This window comes from Rhinichthys klamathensis, unplaced genomic scaffold (genome assembly GCF_029890125.1).
Source record: "Rhinichthys klamathensis goyatoka isolate OS25496 unplaced genomic scaffold, OSU_Roscu_1.1 h1tg000281l_1, whole genome shotgun sequence".
In the NCBI taxonomy this organism is placed as follows: Eukaryota; Metazoa; Chordata; class Actinopteri; order Cypriniformes; family Leuciscidae; genus Rhinichthys; species Rhinichthys klamathensis.
Genome location: NW_026606800.1, coordinates 2,558,089 through 2,581,560, shown reverse-complemented (window position 1 = coordinate 2,581,560; position 23,472 = coordinate 2,558,089). Strand labels below are relative to the sequence as shown.

Here is a 23,472-nt window from a genome sequence, read left to right as displayed (position 1 = left end):
TGATGTTTTTGATTGCAAAACTATCTTGGACCTGTTTGGAGACAAAGTTAAAGGATTAGTTTACCCAAAATGAAAAGTCAGTCATCATTTACTCACCCTCATGCCATTCCAAACCCATATAACTTAATCTTTCTACTAAGGAACACAAAAGATGATGTTTAGCACAATGTTTTTATATATATATTAAACCTGGCATGATACTATGGAAGCGTGTTTCAGCCTCGGAATAAAAATACGGTAAATAAAGGTAATTGCGATTTATCTCACAGTTCTGACTTTTTTTTCTTGCAGTTATGAGTTTTTTTCCTCAGAATTGCAAGATATAAACGCATAACTGCAAGTAAAAAGTCAGAACTGTGAAATGAAAAGTTATAAACCTTGAATTGCGATATAAAAACTGTTTCTCTTGTGAGAAAAAAGTATTGTAAAAAAATTGCAAATACCTTTTTTAAATGATAGTTTATCTCACAATTCTGACTTTTTTTCTTCTTCTTTTTTGACTAATTGCAAGTCAAATGTGACTTTATTACTATTTATTTAGTTCATAACGTGTAATTCTGAGTCAGAATTGTGATATAAACACGCAATTGTTAGAAAAAGTACGAATCGATGAAAAAGTCGCAATTACCTTTTTTAATTGCATTCTGAGAAAAAAAAGCCTGAATTGCAATTGCGTGAAAAAAAAAAGTGAAAAATAAAAGCTTCCATACAATTTGATATGCAATATTTAAATCGGAAAATGGATGAAATTCGTATTCTATCCTTTTGTGTTTCACATGAGGGTGAGTAATAATAGCGGGTGACGCCTGCATTGCTCACATATGATTGTGTTTGATTGCAGCGGCCCCGATCAGGAAAACACAATAGGCGGAGCTCCAGAAAATATGACATTTAAGGAGCGCCAGAGACTCTTCTCACAGGGAAAGGAAGTGTCGAATAAAGTGAAAGCGTCCCGGAAGCTCATGGAACTGGAGAACGAACTGAACATAAAGCAGTAGCGAAGAGCCCCAGCCGGACTAATTGCCAGTACGTGATCCATCCCTGGAAGAAAAAAAAAAACACACAAAACACATCCAGCTTTGGCTTCCCACCCAGTCATTTCCAATCATACTTTTTGGGTTTTATTGAATAACTGGACGATTAAGTATCATTTAGCTGCAATAAGAGATGATATTCCATAAATTCCCTCGAAAGATATATTATAATAAAGCACTGTAAATTGTTTTAATTATATTAGTAAGAAAATTGAAATGACATGAAGGGGGTATATTTTTGTTTGTGAAATGTTATTGAAAAATGACGCATTTCTTGCTCATTTTTTTTTTTTAATAGGCAGTAAAGTGGGATATTTTATGGTGTTATTTTATTCTCTTTCTACATCTTTCCTCTGTTTTTTTTTTTTGTTTTCTTTTTGAAAGTAAGTGCCGATATTATAGAGCAATGTTAACAGCTCTCTGTACAGATCAGGGTCCGTGTCGGTCCCGGTGTATTATTGAACAGCTCAACAGTAGCGTGTGAACGAAACTTATATAGGAGGCTCGCGGTTTTCTTGTCGCACTGTTTATTTCATTTAATTTTTTCCAGCTGGTTCTTCCGCGTTCATGGATACACGGGCACCTTTCCGCCACGTCTCGTGTCTGCATTCACATGATTTAGCTCAGAAATGAGCTCTCGTAACCTTGTTAGCACCATTTGTGAAATTCAGTTTTTCCTTTTGAGAATGTAGTCGTTTTTTTTCTTGAATATTTGTGCTGCATCATCTGCAAGTCTGTCATTCCGTAAGAGCGCTGAGGTTTACCACTTTTATAAAATGTTTAGAATTTTCTAATTGCCAGATTTTCCTTTTTTTTTTGTGTTTAACTGATCCGGACGATGTGTAGTCCACAGTTCTGACGTTGACGAAAACGAAGTTTGATGGTAGCATAATGTTAAAACGAGATGATCTAAATAAAGAGGTTTGTGGAGATGAGATGCAGGAGCCTTTTGATTAGCAGGTATTTATTTGAACCTATTGATATAGTGACAGATTTGTTTGTATTTATAAGTCTGCAGGTTAAATTTGATGGATGAGCGACAAACGTGAGAATTAAACACAGTAAACAAGTCACTATCCACTGTTTCATGGTGCATTAAACGGCTTCCCTCAGCTCAGTATTGCAGATGTTTATTTAAATCAAGGATCTGGTCTTGTCTCTTCGGTTTTTTAAGCACCTGTGTCTTTTCATTCATAGTTTAGGCCTGTTGGCGCCTGTGTAAATAATTTTCCAGTGAACACAGACTTTGTACATTCAAATGATGCATAAGGGTAATGTCAATATCCTTTCTTTTTTGCCACTTTGAGAAACATAAACTGACACATATGCACACACATTTTAGGTTAAAGATGAATTTATTTGATTCATTTTAATGGTTGTTACATAGGCTTTTGTAAATCATAAATAAATACGGATTTTACAAAAAAAGCTGAATAAGTGTCTATTTTGTAAGAATCATTCATCATATAAAAATATAGGTACATATGTTTATTCATTTATATTTTGGAATGGAATTTTTTTGATTATGCTTGCACAATAGTTGATTTTTTTATTTATTTAAATGATATTTTTATGTAATTTCAGGCCAATATTTTACCAAATATATTTGATATATATAAATGTCAAATATATTCAATATTTTAAATATATTTTGAATATTTCAGTATTTTATTTTGGGAAAACATCTTTTTTTTATGTTTCTGTTATTTTACAAGAAAAAGCAGTCAAAATATCTATATTTTGTAAGAATTGTTTATATTTTATATATTAAGAAAAAAATATGCTGACATAGTTAAGGGTTTAATTATAGGATTTTATATTTAATTTGTAATTTCAGCCTTTTAATCAGACTTTCATTGTAATATCTGGAAAGTTATACCCATTTTTCTACTTTGCCCCACAAACATCACAATAGATTTAAATTCAGAAAAGGAAATTAGAAAAGGTGAAATCAAGCTGTTGTGAATGAGCTTTACTTTTAATGCATTTTTTAATCAATCATTAGATCTGATCTGAATACAAACAAAAGCGTCATAGACCAAATTGCATTGCATTCAAGATTAACTGGACTGTTAAATAGAAATAGACTTCATGTAACATGATGTTAACCTGACTCCGCCAGATGGATTTGCTCCGCATATCCATCTGGAAACCTTCCGTTGAAGTAGTTTTGGTAAGGGGCGAAAATACTGGTTAGCTGATTGGCCTATGTTGGTGATAGACGGGCCAAATCAACCAATTAGATCAACGAAGCATATGACGTACTAACAGAGCGTATCTTTTCCTCTGAGAAAAGCCTCCAGAGCAGTGTTTTGCTCTTCTTTCAGTGAAGAAATACTCTGTAATTCCGATAAAACTTGCTCGATAGCCACGCTGATGCTAGTTTCATCCGCTGAAGCCGACATGTTCTTTAGACTGAACTGACGCGCTTCTCGTTGCGTCACACCTCAACCCGCCTCAAAGCCAACGCTGATTGGACGTTCGTTTGGTGAACTGCTCCCAAATTTTCTTTAACGGAAAGTATCCAGACTGATCTGCGAGTGAAACCTTGAAAGCTCGCGAGATCAGGATGGTCTCACGAGGCTAACATGATGTAGCTGTGGCATCCTAATCTGCGTTGTGTATTAATATCAGGGTTATTTTATAAAGGTAGGAGCACAGCTGATCAAGTTCATGTTTTCTGTATTTACCAACACACACATATCATCGGTTACCTAAAGAGTAGGTTAGGTTACACAAAGCAGTTGTTGTTTGTTGTGTGTGTGTGTGTGTGTGTGTTTGTGTGTGTGAGAGAGAGAGAGACTTAACACCTGGTGAAGAACATGGATCACAGACACCTGTCAATGTGGATATAAATGTGAGTGTGGATTTAATGTTTTTGAGAACAGTTTTGAATGTATTTGTGAAACTCTATCACTGCTTTCTCCTGGTCTTCTGTCTCAATGGACCCTTTTCGAAGTCTGCGGATTTCCTTGATGGCTTCTCGACCGGAGATGTTCCTTGTTTTCACCAGATAGCAGGCTAGCATGGTCCCTGTCCTGCCATGACCATGCATACAGTGAACCGCAACAGCCTGAGGATGAGAAAGGGCCAAAATCAGGGTTTCATCTGGCTGACAACAGTTTATGAAAACACTTAACATTTTGTTGACCCATAGCTATGATATTTTAACATAGGGCATTAAAACACTACATAACAGATAAGTAGTACTTATTAAATTATAATAAATATGTTTTATAACACAACTGTTTAACTATATCTTTATCGTTATCTTTAGTTATTGTTCTACGGAACGGGCCTTCAAGCATTTTAATTATATAAAATTGATTTTGACGATGTTAATTGCACATGTTCTTTTTGCACTTATGTTTATATTGCATAAAACGGAAAAGAATACAAATGGGCATATATGAATTGAAATAAATTTGTCGTATTAAAAAAAATTAAATGTAGCCTATACTATGTATCTGTACCACTGATCTATATAGAATCAGTGATCTGTAAATATATGCTAGTTCGATTTCAGATTATGTCTTACAAATTTACCATAGGTAAAGGTAGCGCAACACGACAACTAAGATATAGTGAAGTATTAGTTTTCTCTGTTGGGGTAGCTCATGCACTCAGCGGTGTCACATGTCTCCCGTTTCTTTTCTCACCGTTTGACTCCTCGACCAATTACATTCATTTATGATTATTGAACTTTAAAAAAAGAACATTTGTACGACTATACTTTTAATGTAGTAATGTCCAAAAAAAAAACGTAAAATTAAGCTTTTGGCTTTTAATCCGATCATGGATTAACTATAAAAGTGTTTTCCACCCTCACCTCCCCTTTAGCATTGGCTTCCTCCACGATGCTCAGGAATCGCAGTATTTGAGCCAGACTCGGTGGCGTGAAGTCCACTATGCTGATGTGATGCAGGATGAGCTCTGGACAGGTCTCATATTTCGGTGGGATTGATTCTAGCAAGCACACCAGGTGTTTGATGCCATTCTCCACCAGGAACTTGAAATGCTGAGCTTCTGAAGGACACGCCAGTCCGGCGAGTTTCTGAGGTTGAACCCACGAGAAGTTCGGTGGAGTGACGGAAGCGCGCGACATGTCTAGATCATAGACAGTAAAAGAAAGGTCTAGATGAAGTTCTGCTGCTGTAATGCCCTTTGATTTTTCACATCAGCTTTATAAAGCCACTAACCTGAAGATGAATCGGGCGGCAAGGGCGTGCCCGCTGTGACTGTCAAACAAGCATTGCATAACAGGTTACTACTACATCATTCATGTAAGTACACCAACAAAAATTGACATGTTATACCTACGGAGACCAGGGCTAGTTGTCGCACTTTTTGCTCCAGTGAAAATTTCTCGGCTACAGTACAAAGTCTTGGCTACAAAAACCAGGTGTAACGTAACATCATATTGAACAACATTTCAATAAAAATCCTTTTTTTTTTTTTGCCTTTTAATTATATTTTTTATTAAATTATCACAACAGTTACACCCAATTTGCCCCACAAAAATCACAATAAATTTGAATTCTTAAATTGAAAACATTAGAAAAGGTATAATCAAGCCATTGAGTTATCTTTTTAAAGCTTTTGCAGAAAAATAAATCTATATGTCAGCATGAATGCATGTTATTTTTTATGTCAGTGTAGTTTTATTGTGTTAGCTTGTTTATTTAACATGCAATGAAGATGATATATTAGAAAAATTCATATTGAATATAGAATTTTCCATGACCCTTTGAGATTTTATTAATTATGATTTTTCTAGGCCTGAAAATCACACATTTGACATTCCCTGATATGAAACATAAATTGTGTAGGATTTCCCTCTGGTTGTTATTGAAGGTGGAGCTGCCTTGAGCTCCTGATCTAGATTGATTGACTTTTAATCACAGACACTGAAAGAACATCAGGTTACATCAGGTTTAGTATTTTGCATGAGCATTTCATTAAGCCCAATGCACTGCCAAACAGAGGAGCAGTGATATCAAAGCAAGACTTTTGATGGCACAAGCGCTCATGCAGGGTTCAGACGGGATGACTTTGAGATCAGGAATCATCCCTGGGTTGCGTGATATGTTTTTCTGGGAATACACATTCACAACACTGTTAGGCGGTAACTTAGAAAAATGAGAGATTGATGCATGTTTTAGAGGTGTGGACACTTACAAATGAATCCACAATTATGACAAGCTGATCGATTTTCTTCAGTGTTTGTTGGTATTTATTGATAGACGTGTCATTCCAAATCATGTTGTTCATCATGTTGAGCCAAGCACTGCAATTATCAAATAAAAGCCAAGGTCATTATGGGGCTAAATGCATTCATGGATCACATTTTGGATGACACTAGTGTTTATAAGTGAATTACTTTTGACTTGGTGTTCCCATCTCAGATCTTAAAGTGGTTACATTAGGGAAGCTCATACAGCCGCTCAGATTCATAGCTGGATAGTAGAAGAGGAAAGCCAAACACATCTCTTCTGAAGTCGAGAGCCCCCCCTGTGGGCAAACACACACACACACACACACACACACACACAAAAGACATTTCAATGTAAAGAAGCAGTTGAAATATGAAGTTGCATGAAGAAAAGTTAGATAGTTGTACCAACCCATGTGAGTGTGGTGCGGTTTTCAGTATTATAAGTACACTCCACCAGCAATTTGTCACCCTAAAAGAGAAAAAGGATGTTTTATTTTGCTTAATAATACTAATAATAATTGTGCATTAATAACTAAACCTCCTTCAGACAAGACCATCGTTTTTGACTCGACTAACATATAAGCATGATGTATGGCATTGTGCATTGCATATATTTGATGCAGTATTTAAATCCCTGTAAAGTGAGCAGCATGTTAAAGGGATAGTTCTCCCAAAAATGACACGTCTTTCCAAACCCGTAAGACTTTCGTTCATCTTCAGAACACAAATTGTGCAAATTAATACACATTTTTGATGAAACTGCAACGTTATTACCACTTTCAAGGCCTAGAAAGGTAGTAAAGACAGTGATTCAGCGGTTCAACTTTAATATTATGTTATTTTGTTCGGGGGGGGGGGGGGGGGGGAACCACTATATTCAACAATTTCTTCTCTTCCGTGTCAGTCTCTGGCGCTGTTCACGTTGTAAACACAGTGCAGCGTTTCCGGGTACGTCAGAACGCCGGCTCCTGCGTCAGCATCACACGCATGCGTCATAGTGTTCACATATTTTAACAATGTCTTTACTACCTTTCTGGGCCTTGACAGTGGTAATTGCGTTGTCGTCCATGTGGGATCAGAAAGCTCTCGGATTTCATAAAAAATATCTTCATTTGTGTTCCGAAAAGGTCTTACGGGCTGGAACGACCGAGGGCGAGTAATTAATGACAAATTAAATTTTTTTTGGTGAACTAACAACTTTAAGTTGTTCAACGATTCAAATCATTTCACACTCACCAACTTCACTGTCTTAGTTTGGCCCAAGTTTGTCACTTCCTGGTATTCAAAATCATAGTTTTCATCTGCAGCTAAGAAATCGATCTGTTTTTCTCCTCTGAAATAGACAACAACATACTTAAAATGTTTTGTTTTGTTTTTCCTATAGACATTTTGAGCAGTGAAAGATAATAATAATAAGTTTATTTTATGTAGTGCCTTTCTGCAAACTCAAGGTCAATACAATATTATATTAGCATGTAAACACGACAGCAGGCAAAGAGACAGTACAGATAGGGCAGAAAACAACATAACATGAAACGGATCATAAAGTTAGGGATCAGAAGAACTAGTAGTTTTAAAGAAAAATGTCTGAGGATTTCGTCGGGTCAGAGGCTCATTAGAAAAATGAGAAAACTCTTATTTTTATCAGGTCAAACAAACCTTTTACATTTTTAAAATAAACACCATCATAAACACCCAAATACCGTCATAAACACCCAAATAAAAATTATTATTATTATATGAAAGTTGACAAAGCAGCATGAACATTCAGCTTAACATCTCCTTCTGTCTTCCACAGAAGAAAGAAAAGCACACAGGTTTGGAATGACATGAGTGTGAGTAAATTATATTTCATTTTGATATTCCAGTGAGCTTTAAAGGTCCCGTTCTTCGTGATCCCATGTCAAACTTTAGTTCTCTTTCAAACATTCGCTCGGTATCTCACTATGGGAACGCCTCTGAGCGTGACAGATCTGGAAGTACCAATCACACCACGTCTGTCAGTTGACAGACCAATCACGACAGTGATGCGGGAGTCCCACCTCCCTCATATAAACCACTGCCAGTGGTCCCTACTTCATTCTTCGATCTCTTCCCCGTGAAGATCAAAATTGGAAGCTTTCCTTCAGTTGGACCTGTCTTCAAAATAGTTGTTTAACTGTTCTAAGACGAGCCGTCGAGGTACGTCACCGAACGCAGCTATTTTTTGTTAGCAGGTCTTTTACCACTGTAACGGTGATTTTTTATTTGAGTCTGGTATACCACGAGAATTAACGTGTTACGCCGAATTCTCTTGGATATTCCTTTCTTCTGAGTTACACGTTGTGGTGAGCTTGGATACGGTTATTATTATTATGGCAACTGCAAGTTCTGCAAGCGGCGGTCCGAAAGCAGAAACTTCACGTCCGTGTGCGTGCGGTTCGATGATTTCAGGCAAGGATCTTCATCCTTTGTGCATCGCATGCCTGGGGGTTAGACACGCTCAGGCAGCCCTCGCTAACCCCGAGGGCTGTCCTCACTGTTCTCGCTTCCCGTCGAGGGTGCTAGAGAGAAGAGTGCGAGTCGCGGCCACTAACAAGGGAGATCCCTGCTTCTCTCCGCCGCCCGCGGAGGAGGCTAAAAAGCCCCCTGCGTCATGCAGCTGGGGCGAATTTATGGACGAGGTCTCCCCCCAACTACCTCCCCTTTTTGGATCCTTTACGGATGTAAGAGAGGAGGACGATGAGGACGACGAGGCCATCGATCGTCTGTTGGAGGACGATGGTGAGGAGGATGACGACGATGCGATCCTCCCGCCGAATCCCTCCCGGCCAGGCAGCGCGTTAAGCGAAGGTTCACCCTCCCCGGCTCAGAGGGAGCTCGACCTACTGGAAATGTGCCGGAGGGCGGCGGCGAAACTCTCCATAGACTGGCCGTCGCAGCAGACGGGCCAGGGGACGGAGAGAGATCTCTATGACGGCAAGAGACTGCCGGCACGTGCCCTACCAGCTAAACAGCTCATTCCAGCGGTCCCCGCGTGCGTTTCAGAAATGAAACGTTTCTGGGATAAGCCCTTTTCACACAGGGTTCCTGTAAAGGGATTTTCTAGGCTGGATGTGGATAAAATGGAGGAGTTAGGGATGTCAAATTCCCCTCCTGTCGAGCTGTCAGTGGCACATCATCTCCACCCTAACCGCAGGGCAGCCTTTTCCTCGGCTTCAGCTTCACTGCCAGGACGCACTGAGCGTCTAACAGCCTCAGTGTTTCAGAAGATTTATCGCTCTTCTGCACTGGCAGTGAGGGCTCTTAATGCCACCTCTCTCCTCACTGCTTATCAAGCAGAGCTTATGGAAGAGATGGGGAGGCAAATGGATGCTGGGACACCAAACCCAGCCCTCTGGGAGGAGATTTGCGTTATTGCAGATCTGAACCTGAGAACTTCCAGAGGTGCGGTCCAGAGCTGTGGCCGCAGCATGGGCCTAGCAGTGGTCGGCGAGCGAGCTCTCTGGCTGGGGCTGTCAGGGCTGTCAGACAGAGAGAAGGCTGACTTCTTGGATGCTCCGGTTGAGCCCAAAGCTCTTTTCGGGGCATCGGTCACTGCTATGCGACAAAGGTGTGATCAAAAGAAACAAGAGGGTGAGGCTTTCCAAACCTGCCTCCCTCGCAGATCCACCGTTAAGGTTTCTCAACCACCACGATCCAGGTTTGATGCCCCCCAGCAGAGAGGTCGGTCAGACTTCAGAGGCCCTAGACCTTCTCAGCCTCACCAGACTGAGCCACAGTCTAAGTCAGCTCAGCCGAAGGGAAAACCTTCCTTTGCAGCGGCTGCAGCCAGACACCGACCAGCAAACCCTCAGGGAGGGAAGAAACGGCGAGCAACCTAATATTATATCAGGTTCAGAAAGAAGGGATGAGCAACAGCACTCACGGAGTATCTGTTGTTATCCTCCCTCAAAGAGAGCGGTCATTTTCTCCCCCTCCCGCCAAGAGAAGGCGTCGGACACGGGAATTGTTCAAAGAAAAAAGTTACCCTATGACCGGTTCAGTTGTGAAGTTTGCACCAGTTCTCCCAGTGCCTCACAGAAAAGCACCAGTTCCCCCAGTGCCTCACAGAAAAGTTTCCCTCCCTCCACCCACGGGGTTAAAACAGAGGGCAGAGGGCTGTTTTCTGAAAGATATGTGTGCTGTGAAAATAATAAACACGTTCCCTGTGCATCCAGGCAGTGGGCCGAGGGCACAGCAATGTTTGAAAATAAAAACACACAAAAACAAAAAATTCCAAATCAGAGCTGCAGTCCCCAGCTCCACCGCTAGATGGCGCCGCTGCGTCACTAGTGGACGAGAGCTGCTGCGGCCCGCTCTCTGCTCACGCAGAGAGCTGGCGCGCATGCGCAGTACACCCCTGGGTTTTATCCACAATAAGCCGGGGTTATCGTCTGCAATTTGCTGTAAAACCTCCACTTTTCAACAGTGTGTTAATGTCAACAGCAGAAGGGGAGTCAGCTCAGATTATGGAGGAAGAAATAACCTCTTTATTGAACAAAAGAGCTATTCGAGTTGTGCCGCCGGAGAACAGCCATCTAGGTTTTTACTCCCGGTACTTTGTCATTCCCAAGAGAGGGGGGGGTCTCCGTCCTATTCTGGATTTACGGAACCTCAACAAACACCTCAGAAAATACAGGTTCAATATGTTGTCCTTTAAAAACGTTATCTCAAATTATTAGTCCCAAGGACTGGCTTACGTCAGTCGATCTGAAAGATGCATATTTTCACATAAGCATCTACCCGGCGCACAGAAAATTCCTCAGATTTGCCTATCGAGACACAGCCTACGAGTTTTTGACAGTCCCGTTCGGTTTGTGTCTGGCTCCCAGGGTTTTCAGCAAATGTGTGGAAGCAGCGCTCACACCGCTGAGAATAATGGGTCTAAGAGTGTCAGCATATTTGGACGATCTGCTGCTGTGCGCGCCGTCATGGCAACAGGCAGAGAGAGAGACACAAATGCTTGTGTCTCATTTGGAGAGCTTAGGTTTCAAGATAAACGAAACAAAAAGCTGCTTGGTGCCTACACAAGAGATAATTTACCTGGGTCTCAGACTGAACTCTGACCTTTATCAAGCTTTTCTGTCCGAAGAGCGCATCAGGTCAATTCGCGGCTGTTTATCCCTTTTTCAGAAAGGAAACAGAGTTCCATTCAGACTCTGTTTACGTCTTCTAGGGCTGATGGCCTCGACAGTTTCTGTCATTCCACTGGGACTGTTGCGAATGAGGGAGTTTCAGAACTGGAAGGCGGCGCAGGGTTTGTGTCCAAAACGCCATCTCAACCGCAAGGTGATAGTGACGTCACGCTGCATGCGCGCTCTCCGTCAGTGGAGAGATCGCTCATTTCTCGAGTCAGGGACTCCGCTGGGAGCAGTTTCTCTGAGAAAGGTGGTTACAACGGATGCATCGCTCACAGGTTGGGGTGCAGTGTGCGAGGGCAGGATAGCGAAGGGGAAATGGCCCGTCTCGCTACAAAACGCACACATAAACTTCCTGGAACTGTTAACAGTTTTTCTGGCACTGAAACATTTTGTGCGGTTCTTAAGGAACCACCACATTTTGATCAGGTCAGACAACACAACGGCGGTGGCATACATAAATCGCCAGGGAGGCACACGTTCCCATCTGCTTCACAGTCTGGCGCAGAAAATTATCGTGTGGAGCGTGAAGCATTTTCATTCACTACGGGCAACCCATGTCCCGGGAATAATGAATGTGGGGGCGGATCTCCTGTCCAGAGGAAATCCTCTGTATGGAGAATGGACTCTCCACCCTCAGGTAGTGAGCCAGTTGTGGGAGAGGTTCGGCCAGGCTGCCGTAGATCTCTTCGCCTCGCACGAAAACACTCAATGTCCTCTATTCTTCTCTCTGGCGAGAGACGGTGCGCCTATGGGTGTGGATGCTCTAGCGCACCCGTGGCCAAACGCACTTCTGTACGCGTTTCCGCCACTAAGTCTGATATTTCCGACTTTAAGAAGGGTAAGAGAGTACGGTCACTCAGTCATAATGATTGCCCCGAACTGGCCGGGGAAGTTGTGGTTGACGGAGATAATTCAACTCCTTTGCGACCAGCCTTGGCCTCTCCCGTTGCGCAGGGACCTTCTCTCACAAGCGCGCGGGGAGATCTTTCACCCAGCCCCAGACAAAGTGGCTCTTTGGGCCTGGCCCGTGAGAGGTTAAACTTGAGAGTGACGGGTTTGCCTCTGGGTGTGATTGAAACAATTCAGAATGCACGAGCGGCTTCGACGCGCTCTGCATATGATCGGAAATGGACTGTGTTTGAACGATGGTGCGCACAAAACACATTGTTCCTTTTCTCTGTTCTGTGGCGGATGTGTTATGTTTTCTGCAGGAACTTTTGGATAAGGGCAGAGCCTTTTCAACTGTTAAGGTTTATCTTGCCGCAATTTCTGCGTGTCATGTGGGGGTTGAGAGAAACACTATAGGTCAACACCCGCTTGTATGCAGGTTTATGAGAGGTGCGCGACGTTTGAACAGGGTTTCAAAGCCATTGATTCCGCCGTGGGATCTGTCTGTGGTCCTTAACGCACTATCTCAGCCCCCTTTTGAGCCAATAGAGAGTGTTGAATTAAAGCTCCTTTCGCTAAAGGCTGCTTTATTATTGGCTCTTTCGACCGCAAAGCGGGTTAGTGAACTTCACGCGCTATCGGTTCATAACTCTTGTATGCAGTTCGCTATGGATTACTCGAGAGTAACTCTCAAAACGAATCCAGCGTTTGTGCCTAAAGTTAGCGAGTCAGCTCTCGCCTGTAAACAGGTGGATTTACTGGCTTTCCATCCGCAGCCTTTTTCCTCGTCAGAGGATGCGCGGCTTCATTGCTTGTGCCCTGTCCGTGCGTTGCGTCATTATGTGGACAGAACGAAAGCACTAAGGAAGAGTAATCAGTTATTTGTTTCATGGGCTGATTCTCATAAAGGGAAACCTATTTCGCATCAGCGCCTGTCCCACTGGGTAGTGGAAGCTATTATATTAGGTTATAATGGCATGGGTCTCTGTCCTCCGGAAGGGCTGAAGGCTCATTCTACCAGAGGTTTGGCTACCTCATGGGCACTGTTTAAGGGCGTTTCAGTTCAGGACATATGTGCAGCAGCAAGCTGGGCTTCGCCTCACACTTTTGTCCGATTTTATAGAATGGATGTCACTGAGCCATCACTGGCTCATTCCGTCTTAAGTGTGTTAAAAAAAAAAAAAAAAAAAAAAAAAAAAACACACACACACACAGGGAAGCATATCTGCAATACGGGAGTTGTCTATATCCCATAGTGAGATACCGAGCGTATGTTTGAAAGAGAACTTTAGGTTACTTACGTAACCCCGGTTCTCTGATAACATGAGTGAGGTATCTCACCACACGTCCCTCCTTGCAGTGCACGGAGAAGAGATATGCAGAGAATGAAGTAGGGACCACTGGCAGTGGTTTATATGAGGGAGGTGGGACTCCCGCATCACTGTCGTGATTGGTCTGTCAACTGAGTGGTGTGATTGGTACTTCCAGATCTTTCACGCTCAGAGGCGTTCCCATAGTGAGATACCTCACTCATGTTATCAGAGAACCGGGGTTACGTAAGTAACCTAAAGTTAGTGTGTAATGTTGTTGTTAGAGTATAAATAATATCTGTAAAATTATAAAGCTCAAAGTTCAATGCCAAGCGAGATATTTTATTTAACAGAAGTCGCCTACATCGAACGGCCCGTTTGGACTATCAGAGTTTCTGATATTATCATTATTCCGTGAGATGAAATTGTCCTGAGAGACTGAGCGCGAGCTCATGAAGCTCCGCCCCCTGTGCCGGCAGCAGCAGCTTATTTGCATTTAAAGGGCACACACTAAATCAACGCGTTTTTCTGAGCCCCAAAAAATGACAATTTAAACATGCTGTAAAAAATGATCTGTTGGGTATTTTGAGCTGAAACTTCACATACACATTCTGGGGACATCAGAGACTTATTTTACATCTTGTGAAAAGGGGCATAATACGGGACCTTTAATTCAGTTATTGATCAGAAGACATTTACCTGAAGTGTCCGACTCGCACCTTCCGTCCAGTCAAGTGTGTGTGCAACATCACAGAAAACACCTGAAGATCATGTGGCGTCTCCAGAACCTGTAGATAACAGATCATCCAGTCATCTGCTGAGTCTGCCTTTGATTGTGAGAATGTGAGTAGCTAATACATACATACCTGTGGAATATAGGCAGTGTCACACAGGCCGTACGTGAGGAAGGATTTGGCTTTGGGTGGGATGGCGTACCCAAGGGCCACTACAAGCCCTGTTCCTAAAACAGCTGCATCATGCTGACGGAGTTCAGATGTGTAATAGAATCGCAGACCCGAGTTATCAACTCGACCTGTGTAGAGAAGAAAGTATTGTTTTAATCATGTCAAAAGACCTTAAATATTCATCACAGTGTGATATTTTACATTGTAAAGCACTACTGACTGACCTGCACTTTTATTTGGGTTGTTGTAATGCACTTCAAGCCTGTAGAAAAAATCTCCAACATTTCCTCCAATTGGAAGTCCTGCCATCTCAGGGAGTTCAAAAACCTGAAAGAAAGGGATATAAAAACAAAACAAAATATTTTGATCAATCATACACCCCACAAATGTTCCATATTAGCAGTGTCGTTGTTAACCACCACGCAAATGCTTAGGGCGACTAAGCATTCTACTAACCCATATTTGAGAATCAGAATATTAGATAGCCATATTTCAAAATAAGAAGACAATTGTTCAAGCTAAAACCAAGAGGTTTATTTTCTAATAGCTAAATGGACTCTGTGTAATTTTGAATATTGAAGACAATGGACAAAATTAAGACTCTTGATGAATCCAAAACCAAGAAGGTTTATATCTTAAAGCTTAAGGGAGCAAGTACCAAAGTGTAGACAATTTTTGGTATGCAGTTTTAATAAATATGTTTTTTTAAATGTCTCACTTAATTCTTTTCAATATTACTTTGCTTGGGGCCCCCAAAATGGTAAACCCGCCCCTGCATATTAGACAGTCATTTAAAAATGAGAAAATATAAGCAAGAGATGAAAATGACCCAAGAGATTGTTTGATTTCTGAACATATACTGACCCCTCCGCCAACTCCCCACACTGCAATAGTCTCCATACACTCATTGATTCTCAATTGTGTGTAACATTGCGCTTCAAATGGCTCCGTCACACTCGCCGGGCAGCGGTACAGCAGCAGATGATGCACGAGGTCGAAGTTTGTGATGACCGGCTCAATCTGGAGATGAGGAAAGTAAGTCAGAGATGAAGATGATCGACAGATCGGTGGATAGATCATGTGTGTGAAGTTCATAGACTCACTTACACGATAAATGTGCTGTTTGCGATCAAAAGTCGGGGCTCTCGTGATCTTGCAGTGATAGTAGGTTTGATTGGCTGGTACAGAGAACTGAAATGATTTTGAATTTAATCAACATGTCAAGTGAAAGTTCCAACATTAGACATTTTAAGCCAAAGAGGATTATGGGGAAATTCACTAAGAAGGAACCATTGATAGATAGTGTCTGTAGATCAAACATAGAGCAGCCGCTAGTAATGACAAAGGTCATGGGTTCGATTCCCAGCTTGAACTGATCAAATGTACCTTAAAGGGGTCATGAACTGGATTATTTTATTATTTTAGAATGTTTCATGGGGTGCCCTTGTAATGTTAGTATGATTTTTAAATCAAAAAGTGTCATAATTTAGAAATAAAAGGCATTTTTCCTAGCCTGATTTTAGCCTCTGATTTGAACGCTGTTTGAAGAGGCGTGTCTGCTGTGAGACTTCAGTGTAAACGCCCACTTCTGTGATTGGCTGACATGTTTGCATATGAAATAGCTAGCATTGCATGTGGAAATCTCTCGAATACTTTTACTACGTAAAATAAAACTTTTACTAAATAAAAGGCATTTTTCCTAGCCTGATTTTAGCCTCTGATTTGAACGCTGTTTGAAGAGGCGTGTCTGCTGTGAGACTTCAGTGTAAACGCCCACTTCTGTGATTGGCTGACATGTTTGCATATGAAATAGCTAGCATTGCATGTGGAAATCTCTCGAATACTTTTACTACGTTTTTACATGATAGACAGTAAAAGAAGCGTTTTTACTATTACAGCTATCGAGATTAACCAATCGTGAGAAGTTTTTAAAGTATTTAGGTCTATTCCATCACATGAAAGGTTGCAGTGATGAGCATTGAGCAGATGACAGATGGTCTGTTGATTGCGTATGAAAACATCTTAGATTTCTAGGTAAAGATTTCTGCACCCTCACTAATGCTTTCACCAAATAACAGTGCAAACACGATGTAAATACAATAAAAGAGCTTCTTTGTGCAGTGTAACAGCGTCATTGATTTCATAACGAGTTTTGGCAAGTGCCCCGATAAACTCGCACTGTTTGATTGACAGCTTGAGTGATTTGAAAGGGATCGTTCTTTGATGCTTTCTGTATATATTTTATAAACAGTTTAAATAAGATTATTTTCATCCTACTAAGAGAAACTGTGACGTTGATCTTTTAGTCACTAGCTTGATTTATACTGATGCATATTGAGCGACTTTGAGAGAAAGAATATCTCTCTGAACTTGATTACACATCAGAAATCACTGATCAGGCATTGGAATAAACGTGGTTACTTACATGTTTGTGGCGTTGCTGGCAGATCCATATCATAAAAGTCTGTTTGTAAAGCCTGCGCCGAAACTACGACTGAATTACCAAATAATCCACATTGAAATGCACCAAATACAAACAAATAATGTATAACGAACTCGTAACTGTCAAAAGATCAAGGAAAATTTGAATTCTCAGTTCATGACCCTTTTAAATGCTAAGTCACATAAAGCGAATGCCAAATACGGAAATGTATACATATTTTTTTAGTGAATTAGCCCTACATTGTTGTACTTTACAGTGATTTATTTTCCTGTTGATCACCGTAAAGCTGCTTTGAAATAATCTGTATTGTATAAAGCTCTCTAAAAAATAAAGGTGACTTGGCTTGTCTATAGTCTAGTCTAAATGTTATGGCATAATTTTTTCTTAATAACCATGTTTAATGTGCACCTAGATTTTGGACCAATTACCAAACATTCTGTTGCTTGTTGTGGTCACAGCCTAGTAGGATAAATATGAACTTTGACATGGAATATTGCTTGTCTCTTTGTTTTTTGCACCAGGTCAAAGTTTTGTGCATTCTTTTGATTATCAAAAGCTCAAATAACGAATTGGCAAATATATTTTTTAAGAATTCTGTTTAACGAATCTGACTAAAATAAATAAGGCAAAAGAAAAAGTAAAAATCTCTTACATTGGCCATAGTCATGTCGAAATACTTGCTGTTTGGTGGACTGACACGAGGCATGTACTTCAACAGGTTCACCTCTTTCGTTCCCCTTCGGTTATTGTGGTACACGATGTCATCGCTCTGTCCGTACGCATAGATCAGCTTCATGGGAAGATTCTGATCATGCAATAAAACAAAACAGACATCTAATCCACAGATACCAACTGGAAAATCTGAACTGAAAAATGAAAAACTCTTTAGCTAGTAGTTTCGGATCGAGACTTTCAGGGTTTCTGAGTTCAGTCCTTTTACAGTCTATGGTTCAGTCAGACAGTCTATCACATCAGCAGCTTTAGATTACAGTAAGTAGCCTAATTGACAGTCCCTAAACAAACAGAATCGGTAGAAACTTCCTGGTCCCAGTGTGGATTTCCATATGAGAGTGCGGACCCTGAAAGAGGACACCCACACCACTCTTACAATCTTACAATTCAGGGTTTTATCAATGCAGTAGGTCTCACGTTCACATTGTTTTCTGGGTAAAACTTCTGAGTACTACATAATAAAAGGGGAGAGAAACTGATGGTGTTGTAAGTACTTTTTTTTGTAGTCGCATCACAGTTCGTAAATTGCAAACATGCCTTGGGTGTGATTTATCAGAAAATAGGATATCAAATTCAGTAGGTGTTCTGTTTATCATTAGGCCAGTTCCAGGAACAAACAGTATATTTATCCTCAAGTACATCATTTGTTGCTGGATTTGTTGGATTTTTGTTGGATTTGTTCAACTACCCAAACCTTAAACATTTTAATCTCTAAAAATGGTAGTTTGAAAGGTTAAATTATAGGTTGATTCTATTGTTAAAGTCCGTAATCCTCACATTTTGAAAGGTAGACTTTTTTAAAATGATAATGATATTTTGATGTTTTTGAAAGAAGTCTCTTCTGCTCACCAAGGCTGCATTTGTCACAAAAATACAATAAAAACTAGTGTGAAATATTATTACAATGTAAATATATACTTTCAATATATATTTTCAAATGTAATTTATTCCTGTGATGCAAAGCATCATCACTCCAGTCTTCAGTGTCACATAATTCTTCAGAATTCATTCTAATATGCTAAACATTTTTTATTATTGTTGAAAACAGTTGTGCTGCCTAATATTGTTATGGAAACTGTGATACATTTTCTTTGAAGAATAGAAAGTCCAAGCATTTACTTGAAATAGAAATCTTTACTGTCACTTTTGATCAATTTAATGCATTCTTGCTGAATAAAAGTATTAATGTCTTTCAAAACATGGTAGTATGGGAATGTTGTTGCAGGACTCACAGTGATGGGTAAATCTTTTTCATCACAGGTCTCAATAGATCTCTGAAACTTCATGACAGTTTTCCCGTCAGACTCGGTTAGATACAGGAGTTTGTAGTTCTGTTGCTGGTCAACCACAGGTATTGAATTCCCCTCAGAATGACGGTCCTGAACAACAGGAAAACAAAGATGTATATATGTACGCATAGCAACAGGTGTTTGTCTTTATGTTTATAGATGTACAGTTCCCAAACCAGTTCAAACCAGTTTTATAGTTTTCAATAGGCCAAAACACTTACAATATCAGGTTAATTTACCAACATTTACATCTATTTAGAACGTCTAGTTTGGAAACAATATAATTTAACTTATACGTCTAATACAAAAGTAGACTTTGTCTTGTCATTGACTTTGTCACACTCATAAAATAACTTCCAAAATATCCCAGCTTAGAGCCACTGAGAAAACTAAATAAGTTCATAATATAAAATCTTATATTTAATGAACTACATATTAATTACATATCACTCAGTATGAATCAGAATCAAGAATATAAAGAAGAGCTTGTAAATCTACTTGAAGTGAGTTATTGACAGTTATCATCAGTCTTGAATCTTGATAATGTGAAAGATAATTTATATAAGAGATACTCTAACTAAATTTGAAATACATATATGAATCAGAATCAAGAATATAACAGTATCCACTGTAAGTGACTTTGACAGTTATGAGTGTCAGTCTTTTTTGACTTTACCGTGAAGTAACTGCCTTTCGGTCCAACTCCTCCAATGACGATATCGGCTCCAGTCATTCCTCCTTTAGGGCTGAAGCCAAACCCGACCCAGCCGCTGGTGTTGACAGTGAGCTCGAACAAGATGGTGCCCTGGATCTCATCAAAGCCCCACTTCAGCCGCACATTGTGCTCGGGGTCCAGGTGTTCAGAGAATGGCAGAAGAGGGTCTTCCTGAGCGCAGGACCACTGGGCTGAAAGCATGAGCAGGACAAGAGATAATGGGCCCATGTTACCTTTTCAAGTCTTTGTGTCAGATGTTTGAGAAGACAGTGTACATGAAACTGCTCAGTAGGGCACTTGAACAGAACTCTTTGTAAGCGGTCTGTAACCCGTCCCCCCTCACCGGAGTCACAGTCCTCCTCCTCTCACTCTGGTGAATCAGGTTCCACATCACCTGATGTTACTTTATTATTGGAAAACACTGAGCATGGATATTGTTAGAAAGAAATGTTGAAATGAACAACAAAAAAAAGCTCAGGAAGTTTTCTCTTTTAAATGTTAATGTTTACAATGTAGTTAAAGACTTCCTTTAAGAAAAATGTGATATGATGTGATATATTTGAATTGTAAATGTAAATATGTATAAAATATATGCATACTAAAAATAACTTTTTGGCACACCTGCCAATGTGTCAGGATGTGCCCCAGAATGTGTCTGGAATTTCAGCTCGAAGTACCCCCCAGATCATTTATTATAGCTTGTCAAATTTGCCCCTTCTTGTTTGTGAGCAAAAACGCTCCGTGTTTGTGTGTTTAAATGCAAATGAGCTGCTGTTCCCCGCCTCCGTTCAGAAGAGCACCGATCCTTTACCACCAGAGCCATATAGAGATAGGCTGGATCCCAAATGGCACACTTCATGTGGACTTGCAAGCTCGTGGCCTTAAATTACGCGTGCTCACCAAGTGTACGAGTCCGTAGGCCAGGGTGTCCCATTTGGCATTTCAGCGATCAGAAGTGTGCTCGCGAGCGCCGCCTTTGTGCCCTCGATGCGGACTTCAGCGAAGCCTGCACTTTCTCCACACTAGTTATACCTACCCAGGAATCATTGTGAACGCCCAACTGTTTACGTTTTACTTAAGCCATAACCGGCGATGTACTAATACTCACCGAGACGGGTACTGTTGACACATTTTTTATTTATTTGTCCTTTTAAGTGCAAGAAGACGTGAAAGAGAGCTCAATTCAGTTTTTGTGTGCTGTCGGAGAAGAACTTTCACTTCAGATGTCTAAACTTCTCACACAGCGCGTTCGTGTCTTCTTGCGCTTGAATATTTAAATTCTCCAGACTTAAACTTTTGTGACAATGCAGTGCTGGCCTGTTAACTGGCCCGAGCATCCTTCATGTTTGTTTGCTGAAAGTCTGATTGTCATGTTGTAAATAAGAGGGTCTGTGGAGGGTATGTGCGTGACATCTCCGTCGGCCAGAGTGACTGCAGTTACGCCCACTGAGTGGCAAAAAGTGTGAATGCCGCAAAAAAACACACAAAACCTAAAATGGGCTGCATGTCAATATCCATGGATCACTGGATCAGAAGGAACACGATGTTGAGTCAAACTTTTAGTTTAAACTGATAATTGTTTGTTTAACTCACATTTCCGCAGTTTCCCATATTAAATCCATTCATGCAGCATGCAGGATCTTTTGCCACTCAGTCCGGCTGAGGGGGCGTATTCTGGCGGGAAAGTAACATCAACGCATATCCTCTTGTTTTCGGATTTGAATCCCCATCACTAGGGGGATGATCACTTAAGTTGTATAATCAATCAAAGCAAGCAATCTCTCTCTATTTAGCCTATGTGTAGCATATACTGCATATCGAGAACTGTCGATCCGATCATTTTAATGTTCACACTTTATGATAAGTGGAACATATCTTTAGAAAATTAAATGAAAATTATAAATTAATGAAAATATGTTAAGCGTGACAACCAAAATCTAATAGTCCACTTAAATTTGAGACATTTAAAGGTGCTATATGTAACTTTTTCACTCAACTAAAGTATAAAAATACCATAATATGTTTGCATATATTGAGGAAACATGCTAAGTTCACATACTCGTTTCTCAGAAAAACACTTTTACAGCCAGTTATTTAACTTTGAAATATGCGTTTCCAGGCTGGAATGTTTGTTATTGTTTTGGTCTATGATACTGCACATTGACAATTTGCCAATTTTCATTGTCCATTGCGCTCGTTCCTGTTGCGTGTGCTCAAACTGGCAACCCGTGTGAGCGCCGTCCTGTCTGAGGAGCAGGTGGTGGGAGAAACGACTGCAGTACCTATTTCGACCACTAGTTGTCATTCTTACATACTGCACCTTTAAAACGTTAGGTTGGTCAAAATCGATCATAATAAATTTTAATTTATCTCATTACATAAATTAATAAGGTAAGGTATACCTTATTTTTTTTTATTAACAATTAGTCTAACTTTAATCAAACAGTGCAAGCGTTTTACTGGCTGTTTTGATGAGGAAATTAGCTCCGTATATTTAGACATTCTTTTTCTAGGGTGTCCTAGATTTAAATTGTGCCTTTTTAGCCAAGACATTCATTACAAAAATAATAAATCATGTATTAGCTATCGAAAGATTAGTTACGAAAGATAACATTTAGGCTACTTCTACATTCTTCCGACAGGAAGCAGCGCAATTTTTGCACAGGGAAAATTGCATACAACAAAGCGAGTCACAAGGTCACAAGGAAGGTGACATATTGGACATGGGCGTGGCTTTCAACGTCACATTTAGAAGTGGGCGGGGTTGGATGTCCACCGCAGGCTGCAGCCCAGCAGACAGAGCGCATCTAGGCCACGCCCACACCGGGGAAAACAATCCAACCTCCAAAAAAGTCTCCATTGACTTTACATTGCGAGAAGCTGCCTCCTTGTCATTTCTGACTTATAAAAAAAACACAAAAAAACAATGTAAAGCTAAAAGCTCCCATGTGACAAGGTGTACAGCAAACAAGCTAAAAGTTTTTATAAGCTGTCCACCTCAACAAACGAGCGTTTAAAGGTACAATATGTACGAATTTTTGTATCAAAATATCCAAAAACCACTTTCACAGTGTTATATATTTCTTTAAATTATGTACTTACATTATCCTAAATGTTTCCAAAAATTTGTAAATATAGAGGAATTCACAATTTTAAATAGTGCCCGTCCCAATTTGTCGCCTGTCAATGACGTAATATCCACCTTATCCCTGGTTTCTGGACAGATGTGGACAACTGCGTAATGTTTATCAGCACACTCACGCTGTTGTTGTTTTATGGATCATGACTTAATTTTTTTTTTTGTTTTTTCGTTACTATGGTCAATAGACCATAGGTCTATCAATAGAGCCCATTAACTGTTTGGTTACCCATATTCTTCAAAATATCTTCTTTTGTGTTCAGTAGAAGAAATAAATTCATACAGGTTTGGAACAACAAGAGGGTGAGTAAATGATGACAGAATTTTCAGTTTAGGGTTAACTATCCCTTTAAGCAAGCAGTTGACAGTCTATTCTTCTCACTAGAGGGCGCTATAAGCACACGTCTACCATTTTATATGCATTACCACTGCATAAACACTCACATCTATTGGCTAAATAAATGGGGTTTTTAAAAAAAAATAATAATCATAATTATTATTGCCATTTTTGTTGTTTTTGAAAATATTCTATATATTCACATTTTATTTATAATAGATATGATCTGAAAGTAAACCAATGGAAGTAAAATGTAAAGTCCAATTCCATCCTGATATAATTTGCTAAAAAATCTATATATCA

The 23,472-nt window shown here is 40.1% G+C and overlaps 3 protein-coding genes across 3 annotated transcripts in view; 1 reads left to right on the top strand and 2 right to left on the bottom strand.

The window, feature by feature from the left end:
* Positions 1-1,895, top strand: part of afdna (afadin, adherens junction formation factor a) — a 122,371-nt gene extending 120,476 nt beyond the window's left edge. The window contains exon 34 of the mRNA XM_056269452.1: positions 842-1,895. Coding sequence (XP_056125427.1) covers positions 842-998 — 157 coding nt within the window. The 3' untranslated portion in view covers positions 999-1,895. The remainder of the gene's footprint in view (positions 1-841) is intronic.
* Positions 1,896-3,812: 1,917 nt separating this feature from the next.
* Positions 3,813-5,288, bottom strand: dusp23a (dual specificity phosphatase 23a). Its single transcript, XM_056269336.1, has 3 exons — positions 5,234-5,288; positions 4,864-5,141; positions 3,813-4,107 (listed from the first exon to the last, which is right to left on the bottom strand). Exons 2-3 carry the CDS (start codon positions 5,137-5,139, stop codon positions 3,904-3,906), a joined length of 480 nt encoding a protein of 159 aa, XP_056125311.1. The 5' UTR covers positions 5,140-5,141; positions 5,234-5,288; the 3' UTR covers positions 3,813-3,903.
* A 580-nt stretch (positions 5,289-5,868) lies between these two features.
* LOC130103137 (DBH-like monooxygenase protein 2 homolog) lies at positions 5,869-19,978 on the bottom strand. Its single transcript, XM_056269335.1, has 13 exons — positions 19,655-19,978; positions 18,922-19,068; positions 17,610-17,762; positions 15,622-15,705; positions 15,379-15,534; positions 14,739-14,841; positions 14,476-14,642; positions 14,309-14,397; positions 7,486-7,582; positions 6,659-6,718; positions 6,415-6,545; positions 6,213-6,321; positions 5,869-6,127 (listed from the first exon to the last, which is right to left on the bottom strand). Exons 1-13 carry the CDS (start codon positions 19,919-19,921, stop codon positions 5,993-5,995), a joined length of 1,698 nt encoding a protein of 565 aa, XP_056125310.1. The 5' UTR covers positions 19,922-19,978; the 3' UTR covers positions 5,869-5,992.
* Positions 19,979-23,472: the final 3,494 nt, after the last annotated feature.